This window comes from Echeneis naucrates, chromosome 3, assembly GCF_900963305.1.
Source record: "Echeneis naucrates chromosome 3, fEcheNa1.1, whole genome shotgun sequence".
Classification (NCBI taxonomy): Eukaryota; Metazoa; Chordata; class Actinopteri; order Carangiformes; family Echeneidae; genus Echeneis; species Echeneis naucrates.
In genome coordinates this window covers 1,239,433-1,249,966 of record NC_042513.1, presented here as the reverse complement: position 1 = coordinate 1,249,966, position 10,534 = coordinate 1,239,433, and the positions used below count along the sequence as shown (strand labels likewise).

At 38.7% G+C, this 10,534-nt stretch overlaps 1 protein-coding gene across 4 annotated transcripts; it reads left to right on the top strand.

Moving 5' to 3' along the window:
* The first annotated feature begins 3,356 nt into the window (after nucleotides 1-3,356).
* On the top strand, nucleotides 3,357-10,277 carry wt1b (WT1 transcription factor b). 4 transcript variants are annotated; one of them, XM_029497787.1, is made up of 9 exons: nucleotides 3,357-3,774; nucleotides 4,929-5,051; nucleotides 5,804-5,903; nucleotides 7,174-7,254; nucleotides 7,762-7,870; nucleotides 7,978-8,125; nucleotides 8,467-8,556; nucleotides 9,413-9,505; nucleotides 9,635-10,277. In XM_029497787.1, the coding sequence occupies exons 1-9, from the start codon at nucleotides 3,357-3,359 to the stop codon at nucleotides 9,754-9,756; spliced, it is 1,284 nt and encodes a 427-aa protein (XP_029353647.1). In that variant the 3' UTR covers nucleotides 9,757-10,277. The 4 variants fall into 4 exon arrangements, with proteins under 4 accessions (XP_029353647.1, XP_029353646.1, XP_029353645.1 ...); XM_029497786.1 differs by having other exon boundaries at nucleotides 7,756-7,870; nucleotides 9,413-9,496; XM_029497785.1 differs by having other exon boundaries at nucleotides 7,756-7,870.
* The last annotated feature ends 257 nt before the right edge of the window (nucleotides 10,278-10,534 follow it).

Here is a 10,534-nt window from a genome sequence, read left to right as displayed (position 1 = left end):
TGTGTAAAAATTGTTGGATCCTGACGAGTGCCTGACTTTCACAAAGCCCAACCAGTGTTATCACAACATACTGAAGAAAGACAGAGGAATATTATTCCTTCCTTGGCTTGATTTAAAATGTAGCAATTTTCTAAAGGCCACAGTCAGATGGGAGGGAAATGATGAAATAATGTAGCACTGCTCTTGTGTTTGGTATCAGTGTGTTTCCATACCCAGACAAAAAATATGAAAAATTGAGCCCTTTTTAATGTGACTGCCAGGACATCAAAACAACACCCACTTGCTCTTTGAGAGTCCTTTCCCTCAGGCTGTCAGGATGATAAAATCATAGCCATTTTAATACCAATTATTAATGTTTTAAAAATCTAAATAAATCATACCATTTTAAATAACAAGTGCTCTTGATTTAAAAAACAACATTAATAAATTGTACATCTCAAGATGCAATAGCATGAATGGAGATGATTATTTTTAAAAAGTTATATATTTTTTTCATGTGCCCTGCCAAGTCATATTCCTGTGTAATTAATCGTGTGTCTTTCTTGCTGGAACAAAACCTTCTCAAATTGCCTCTTACTCATCCTGTAAAAAGTTTGATTCTAGTGCATTTTTTCACTAAAGGTCAAAGGCAGCATTGACTATTTCCCTTCCTCAACAGAGCAATGTTGTTTTAAACCCTGAGTTTACCAGAGATGGAGCTGCATTTGGTGACTGCCATCTGTCATAAGGGCTGAAAGGGTTGTTTTCTCCTGGGCCCCGTCACCTTTGATGCATCCCCGCTAAAGACTCCACTGGGGAAGGGATGGCCAGCATTTGCCTTGGCTCAGAGGCACTGCAATATTCACTCACGCACTCTGGTTTTTGGCAAGATCTATTTAGTTGTGCTACAACCTTTTCTACATGTAGTATATTATTTTAGGTTTCTGTTTGTTTGTAGTGGGTAGAGGGTTTTTCAGATTGTTTTGGTAGAAATAAATTTTACTTTGTTACTATTTTGAAGGGAGGATTTTGGACATCCTCTGAATGTCTGTTCCCCAGAGATATGGGTCTGCCTTTGTGCACATTTATTTCCAGGAATAGAGTAAATTAAAAAGCATTTTTTCATCTTTATGGCCACAAACCTTCTGCAGGAATCTGTGATTAACTTATAAAGGTTATAACTATATATCATCAGATTGGAATATAAGCGTATCATATACCATGTTGTTTTGCAAATACAGGAATGATGGTGTTTAATTGTAGTCTTAAGAGAGTTATATTATTAAATAGATTTTGGGACGTTCCTTCACTTACACGTTTTCAATGTCAGACTTTACAAAGTTGGGCTTGCTGCTGAGTAATTTCTATAACACCAGAAAGTCAACAAAACAGGAACAAAGAATATCGATACATCAGTGATATTGTGCAACTACGACTGTCAAGAAAAATGCAGTAGTCTCTTTGAATGCTACCTCAGAAATATCCAGGATGATTTCATCATTCTTACAGTAATATTAGACTTGTCTCACTCCTTTTCTACTTTCAGATCAACTGTACCATCTCTTTGTCCATTTTATGTATCCTGATCCCCACCATTCACTTTTTCTAAAGTTCAATAAAGGGTCGCCCATGTTTACTGGAGCTCTAGACTAATCTTCCAGATGGTGATGTGAGGAAATATCTCACAGCCCTCATTTCACAACATTATTCTGGTCTACAGGCTCAGATTTACAGGATTTTTCCTTTAAATAAGTGTAAATCAAACAAATAAAACAAACTTCAATGGGCTGTTAATTCAGAGGTTAAGAAAACAATTTGAATTGGCACACATCTTGACACTTGGACTGTTAAGTGCAGTAAAGACAGTGCTGTGGTCTCTTCCCAGGTCAACTAACTGACTGTTACATTAAATGTAGCCTAGAAAAGAAACACTGATTTGTAACACGTTGTCACTGTTTCAGACTTTAAAAGAAAGGAGGAACCGAAGTGCTGATATGACACATAATATAATGTTAAAAGATCTATAGCAGCTGTCTTGAATTTTACAGACATATTTTAAGTAGCTGCATTCCTCTGTAGTTCCACATTGAGTGGAACTACAGAGGAAAGTTAAGGTCAAAGCCCCTTGTCTCTTAAATGCTCATGCACACACATCCACACACACTCAGTCCCCATCCCCATAAATGTGAAAATTCAAACATATCTATGAAGAGTGTGTAGCATCTTGTGATTCAATTCAGTATTGTCCTTTGTAAACATGCAATTGAGAAAAGAAACTAATCCAATCTACTTCGAGCTTCTATCATACCTAACTTTGGCTTGGGACATTGGATATTAGTAAAAATGAAAGAAACCCAGCTTAACAAAACTTCAGTATTTTCTGACCGGCCTTTCTCTTTCCCCACCTCTTGCCTCATCCTATCCTAGAAATGCATTTTGAAACTGCCATATATTTCTGAAGACAGATGAGTCAGAAATGAAAAAAAAAAAAAAAAATAGGGACAGACATAGGCCAGAAGTAAAGGGAAAATAAAAAATATTTTTTAAAATCAGTTTTCAAATGTTAAAGAATAATAAATTCTACTGTAATTTGTCTATAGCTGTCTATGTACAATTACACATTCAAACTGGAAAGAGTTAAATGTCACAAATAGAGTTGATTAGTCTAATAGAGTCTTTATCCAACTGTGTTTTGGCTTACTGACTACAAATGCAGCTGTTCCATGCTGTAAGTCTTTCAACACAGTCCCTTGCTATAGGAGGAATGCATAAAAAACACCTATTTTCTTTGAGCAGACATATATTTATACACAGAACACACATATCCAATATGAACAACACTTGAACTTCTACAAACAGTGAAAAGAAACACCCGCTTAGGCAAAGTGAACATTAGTCAGAAATTTTTAAGAAGTGCAGTCCGGCCATGGGGAGTCATCCTCTTCTCACTCTCGTTCACTCCTCCCCCTGTCCAATGAGCTACGCAGCTTTTGAGACTTGAGGAGAGTAAAGAAAGCCAGACTTTATAGACACACTGGGACAAGGCACTGTTACCTTCATTTACATCCACTGCAGACTGGGAGCTTGAACTTTAGCACTGAGATTTTGGTCATCATCACGCATTCAGTTCCATGATTCACCTCATCATTTGCGGTGGAAGTGATGTTCCTATAGTGTATAGTGAACCTTAATGTTTGATTTTGCTCCATGCCTATTGTTTCTTCAGGTGTTTTTTTTTTTTTTGTTTGTTTGCTTGTTTGTTTGTTTTTTCAGATGCCCTCAGGATTTTATTCCTGTGTGAATTTTTGATTCCTCAGGCAGTCTCCTTCACTGGGATACCTTTACACTTTTTTAACTGACAAGAAGTGCCTGCATCAATGCTCACTGAACCGTATGGAACCATGTCCATGGGGTCAGAAGTTCGAGATCTGACCCTCCTCCCTCCGGGGCCTCCTGTGCCATCATTACCAGGAACCAGTGGTAGCTGTGGGATGTCTGTTAGCAGTGGCCAGTGGACCCAACTGTTGGACCGCCACCCTAGCTCTCCCTACAACACCCTGCCCTCCCACCACTCCCTCATCAAGCAGGAACCAGGTTGGGGGGGCAGTGACTCCATTGAGGATCCCCATTGTGGACTTGGGGCCTTCACTGTGCACTTCTCAGGCCAGTTCACAGGGTCAGGCCCCTGTCGTGTTGGGGCCTTTGGAGAACCAAGTGCAAGTCAATCCAGAGTGTTTCCCAATGGACCCTACCTGCCCAGCTGTGTGGACAGCCCCCCTTTACCAAGAAATCCCGGTAAGCATGTTGATTATCAATCCAACTTCTGCCTCCTCACAACGTAATGATTTAGGGATTGCCAAACATGAACAGTTTTTCACATGAAATCCAGGCTTTCTTCCGAACTCCTTTTTTTTTTTTTTTTTACATTTACAGCTGGATGTGTTCATGGATGTCACTCAACTCCATGTTTAGGGTTTTTCAATGGTGTTGTTTCTGAGCAGGATGTTATGTCCTGTCCTGGGTTTTCTTGACCACTAGGTGTTTTTGTTGTTGTTGTTGTTGTTTTTTTTTTACAAATACTGTGCCTGCATTCATAAACTTTCAAATGGTAACTTAATCGTATCCATCCAAAGTGCAGGTGCCACTAACTAAATCTGGTATGTGAACTAGCTCTAGTTAAGCTAAATGTGAATTGCTCATATTATTAGTATCATATGATTATTTTGTACAACTAACAATATATGTGTCACAACTTAAATTTTAAGGTTAAACTTTTTTTGAAGAAAATCTGAAGTGATAATATTTGAATATCAGACCTGCAGAAAATAGGCTAGAGGGAATTAAAATGTTCATTACCAGGAATCTAAGGCAAATCTATTGCAAGTCAAACTGAATTTATGTTCCACTTGCAGAGTGAACAAACAGATAGACATGACATTTATTGTCTTTTAGGGCTCATAATTCAGAAATCAGGGGTTTAAATACACGTGTCAAATTATGTGACTTTCAAAAAGAGCACACAGTGAGTTGTCTTTGCTCAATGGAAAGCAGTTTTTGATGAAGTGATAAAATACTTAGAAAAACTTTCTGCAGGCCGCTGGGATTTAAGCTTTTGAGTCACAGTTCTGTAAAACTTTTCAACAGCTGTCTGGCTGAGTCGACTTAAATTACAGCAGACTGTCCATGCTGTGTATGCAAAATAAACAAGTTTGTGCATTGCATTTACTTGTATGATTTAATGTAGTTTAATAAATGTAACATTATGCATTAGGATATATTTTAAATGTTTTTTGTATTTCAGACACTTAGAGCTACTGACCAGATACTAGAGATTTTGCAAGATTCAGAAATTAATCATTTGTAAGATGGTGATCTAATGACTTGACAAGGCAAAGAAAAGAAGATCATTTTAACCTTCCATTTCATCTGTTTTTATTTTCTCCTTTCAGGTTATGGAGCAGTAAGTATAGACAACAACCCAAGTTGTGGTCACACGCCATCTCACCCTACCCCTCAGCTCCCCAGTCTGTCCTTCAAACATGAGGACATGCTGTCACCAACAAGCAACATAGGTAACTGTCTTCATCTGACTCACTGACTACAAGACTGTCATTTCACAGCAAGGTTATTTTAAGTTACCCATCATTTTTCATGTGACAACAAGATCGCTGCTGTCCCTTTTCCCTCACATGGCTACACACATTACCCCTCTTCCTCTTAAAGCATATACTGGATCTGGTTAAGGAATCTTGAAAATGGTAAATTTAGGAAAAAGCTAACAGAATTCCACTGGATGGTCAAAAACTGTCTGGGGACAGTTGCAACAGTGATTTTGAAATTCACTGCTATTTATTCTATGGATATAGTTTTGGATGACGTAATGTATTTTTACTTGATTGAGTACTGAGGCAGCAGCTCAACATGATTTTTTTGGAAAATTCAAATTTCATGAATATTATATATAAATATTATACAAATTATGAATCATTGAGCTGTTGTGGGACAATGTTGAGTGTGCGGATGAACTTTGGCAACTATTCAGGAACAACAGTAATAATTGATTCATTGTTTAAGTCACTCTTGGCTGAAATATGAAACATTAACTGTGCCTAGCTTCTCAATGAAACTTTGCCTGTTTTCTAATTCTTGTTTGATAAAAAAGTGAGGAATTAAATTCAACCAAAAAAACAGAGCATAATTTGCCAATGATTAATTTAATAAATTATTATGTTTGCCCTAGTTAGTGTCAGAAAATAGTAAAAATGCTAATTTAATAGTTAGTTGCAGTTTCATTTTGAAGCAATTTTTTTTTTTATATTTTCAGTTGACCAACAGTACCCAGCTCCTCCTCCCGTGTTTGGCTGCCAGAATCCTTCAGAGTCGTGTCCAGGCAGCCAAGCCCTGCTGCTCAGAAACTACAACAGGTACAGTTATTTGTCCCTCTTTTTCCTTTATAGTAGCTATATTTAACTCCTCTTCCTTCAATCACCTCTCAGCAAAAATAGCCCTCTTCCCACAAGTTTTCACACTTCTCACGCAGCAGTTGATGTCAGACAGTTGCCAACAACACAACATGCAGCTTGCTTACTAGGTGGCAATTTTTAGAAGTATGAGCTCTCTCTGATCTGAAGCAAAGTCTTGCATCCACCTCTGCAATATCTGGCTTGTGAATCCTAATTTGTTCAGAGGTTAAGTGCTGCCCACTGCTGCTCAGTAAGCTGAAACAATCACCGTGGGATCTACTGCTGATATGCCCCAGTCCACCCTGAGGAAAAATGAAGAGAAAAGCAGCAGAAACAAGCTCTGTGAAAGTGAGAGTAAAGTGAGCAAGGGTGTGGCAGCTAGTCAATTTATTTGAACCTCTGCATGTATCTCCAACTTCTTTTGGTTTTGATGCAAAACACCATAAAGAATAAATTAAGATGAAATTCTTTGCATGTCGACCTGCAATGTTGTTGGAGGAAAGGAACATGTGCAACCCAAATACTGGAACAGCAGTTGATAAGGGGGGGAGGGGACTTTCCAGTTGTTAGTACTAATGCCATGAACTGGAAAGCCTCAGACACAGAACATGCACGGACACCCACATACACACACACGCACATGCACAGACTATGTCAGATATCAGTGAGTCTTTCTGCAGTTTACCATAGTTCAGAGCTGATTAGTGAGCCATCACAAGCCTTCCCTCAAGGACTTTTGCAGGAATGCCGTCCAGAATTCCCCCCGAAACTGTTTCCCACCTTTAATGAGACTGAGGACAGAGTGATGTCATGCACTGGGCCATGGTGTACTAGGCACGGAGGCACTCACCCCCACAGAGTGCACAGCGGCATGTCCAAGTTTGTGCGTTTGTGTGTGCGTGTGTGCGTGGGTTGGTGTGCACACTAGTGTGATCTGCCAAGGTAAAGAATGGCCCAGAGCCCATGTTTTTTAATGAAGCCAGCAGAGGAGTGTGGTGGGTGGACAGGATGTGTTAATCAGCCAACCGTGTGGAGTTCCCCTCCAAATGAAATGTCTTCATTATCCATATAAGGAAGGATAAATGACACCAAGAATGTACTGCAACATAAATACTGTCAGTGTTGTCTAATTTCTGGATTTTCCCCAAACATAACATAAAAAACACACAAAACTGCGCATAGTGTAATAACAGCTTGTAATTACAATATATTGTTGCACTGTTTCCCTCAGTGATGATGTCTACCAAATGGCGTCTCAGCTGGAGTGTGTAACATGGAATCAAATGAATACACTGGCATCTTCCATGAAAAGGTGAGTTTATCTTCACATAATAATCTGTATTATTGAGGCCTGATGGCTGTTGGCCTGCTGCCTGGGTGTATCGGGGGCAGAGAGCATGATAGTGTGTGTCTGTGTGCATGGGAATGTGTGCACTTATTCTTCTACATTCTTTGAGGAATGTTTTGAGTTTTTAAGTTCTTGATAGGTTAGTACATTTTGATAACAAATTATTGGGTTTTAAGTTCCGTAAAAATTGACATTTAATGTTGAAAACCAAAGAATTCAAAACCCAGACGCTAGCAGTGATATATGTTTCAAGGGCCTTTATGTTCCAGTAAAATATAGCCAAGCTGTCATGATGTTCAAGAAGTCTGTGCATCAGTTAAGTAAGACATATATATAATTTCTCTTAAAGAGATTTTCATTATGAATACTTTTGATTCAGAACATTTAAAGAGTATGAACAGAATCCGCTATGTATCTTTTATGTTTTCAAAGCTTTCATTCATTTGTTAATTTGCCCCTGCTCAGTGGCAGCCAAACAACCAGCTACGACAGTGAGCCCACAGTTCCAGTCCCACCTCCACCCATGCTTGTCAGTGCCCAGTACCACATACACACACACAGTGTTTTCAGAGGACTGCAGGTCAGTTAGCACACAAGCAAGTGTATACACAAATTTATAATTAATAAATGCACAAAATTAGGTCCTTTACTGCAAAATGCCTGTGTAATCTTTTTCTTCTCTTAAAGGATGTCAGACGGGTACCGGGTATTACTCCTAACATTGCAAGGTCTTCAGAGACCAATGAGAAACAACCATTTATATGTGCTTATCCTGGCTGCAGCAAGAAATACTTTAAATTGTCACATCTGCAGATGCATGGACGGAAACACACAGGTAATGAAGGCATTTCCAGTGCTGCTAAGACCTTAGCTTCTCTTCATCAATCAATCCGTCTTTCCATCACCTATAAACTTATTCACCAGGGTCACTGGTGTCAACACAAACAGAAAGTCCCCAGAGCCCAGTTTTCATAGTCACAAAATAATGTAGACTAAAAGTATCGATGAAAAAATATAAGATAGTGATGGTGAAAGAAGCATTATTCAACTCAAGTTTCAAGAGAGCAAAAATTTGATAAAAATTTAATTTTACATGGTGATGGAAGAGGTGGTATTAGTGATCTTGAACTTTTGGAATGTGGATGATGATGATGATGAGGGTGGTTTATTTTGCAGGAGAGAAACCTTACCAGTGTGATTTTGAAGACTGTGGCCGTGGATTCTCTCGTTCAGACCAGTTAAAGAGGCACCAACGCAGGCACACAGGTACAATCATGTCACAGGTACTCTACCTGAATGGGAGTACCTGAGTCTGCAGTTGTTTTTTCTTTTTCTTTTTTTTTTTTTCTTTTTTTTTTGGGGGGGGGGTGGTTAAAACATAAAATACAGATAGAGACTTCATTCCAGAAATTGGCAATATTAAAAAGAATATAAGTGAATCTAACTGCTTTTCAACCTAAAAAATAATGGACAATTTGTCGTATTCCAAATAACAAAAACATCCAGGGTTTTTATCCTCTCTGTTTGATCAACATCTTTTTGAATTGATATGGGTTATTGAAAGCCTGAAAGCTTTTTATTATTTTTTTTCTAAAATCCTGGCCATGATGATTTTTTCTCTCTTGCTCTTTTCGCTTGTGCTATCTTTGATTGTGGCGATCAATGTAATTGTTGGTTGATATAACATGTTAACGTGTTACGGCAGGCTCACAAGTTGCATCATGAGAAATTACTTAACTTGGCCATGATATTAACAAAAAATTAATAATGATTAAATATTTCCAATTACATATAAATCCTGCTTGAAAAGAAAGATGCTGCCGAAGCGCACTTTTTTCCATATAAAATGTTTGTACCTATTTAATTTAAAAAAATTGTCTTCTGGGGGTTCATCACATAAAAGGGCCAATTAATGAATAGACAAAATATTATTAACAATGAATGACTTCATTGAATTCCATATAGAAGGTGACAACATAAACATTTTTTGAATCTGCAATTTGGGATTCCGAATCACTATAGACTTTAGTCTGTTTAATTAAATACTTTTGACCATTATCCTATTCTTTTCACTCCCATTTCTATCTCTGCCTCGGTCCCAAATGCTGCCCTCCCTGTGTAGGAGTGAAGCCTTTTCAATGCGAGACATGTGAGAGAAAGTTTTCACGGTCAGATCATCTTAAGACTCACACTCGGACTCATACAGGTAAAACAAGTGCGTATACCTTTATTTTCTACCTCTTTTTCTTTGTTACAACTTTAAGTCTTGTGCAGCAAAAGGTTGAATTTCCTCTAAAGCAACAATTTCTCTTGTTTTTTCCTTTTTTGGTCCCATCCTTGTCAGGTGAAAAGCCCTTCATCTGCCGCTGGTCCAACTGTCAGAAGAAGTTTGCCCGCTCTGACGAGCTGGTGCGCCATCACAGCATGCACCAGAGGAACCTGACCAAGTTGCAGCCTGCCATCTGAACACAAACAAGAGGAGGAGGAACAGGGTGGTGACTGTATGTCTTTCCTGCTTGTACAGAAAGATGCTTGGAACCTGAACAGCAGTTATGGTACTTTGTCAGACTTTGCTTAAGCGGCTGCAACAGACTGAGTGATGATCTTCACACTGCACCTCAACTAGCAGTCGCTTATCTGGTACTGACACTCAGACTTTGAGAGGTTACAGGACCACAGTAATACTGATCCAAGACAACAATGATTATGTTAATACACCATTTTGAACTTGCACTGGCTTTCTTGTTTTATTTTAAAATCGTGTCACAAAAATGTGCTGGAACATACTAACTGGATTTAGGAAATGGACACTTTTTATCCATTAACCTGAACACAATGATTTTTTGACTTTTGGAATGTGAACATCTTTGTAAGTCTTACAACGTACAGGATGTGCACAAAATTGCTTTTGTATATATTTGTATTTGCTTACATCTGTAGATGTTCATTTTTGTACTTTTTACATTTGTATTGTTTATAAAATGTTGATTCACTTCAGTATGTGCTTGTCTGTGTGAAAGAGAAAGAAGCGGTGTTACTGCTGTGACGTTGGCAGGCCACCTGGGGGTGATGGTGCTGAGGCTGGGAGGGGTGGGTATGACTGACAGTGAAACAGCACCCCACCATGGCTCTGACAGGGGGCAGGTCTCACTCTCCTAAATCTCCTACACACATCTTCATAACGTCTAACATCTGGACCCCAGTAAATCTCATTAATATAGACATACCTTAGCGTCAGCTGGCT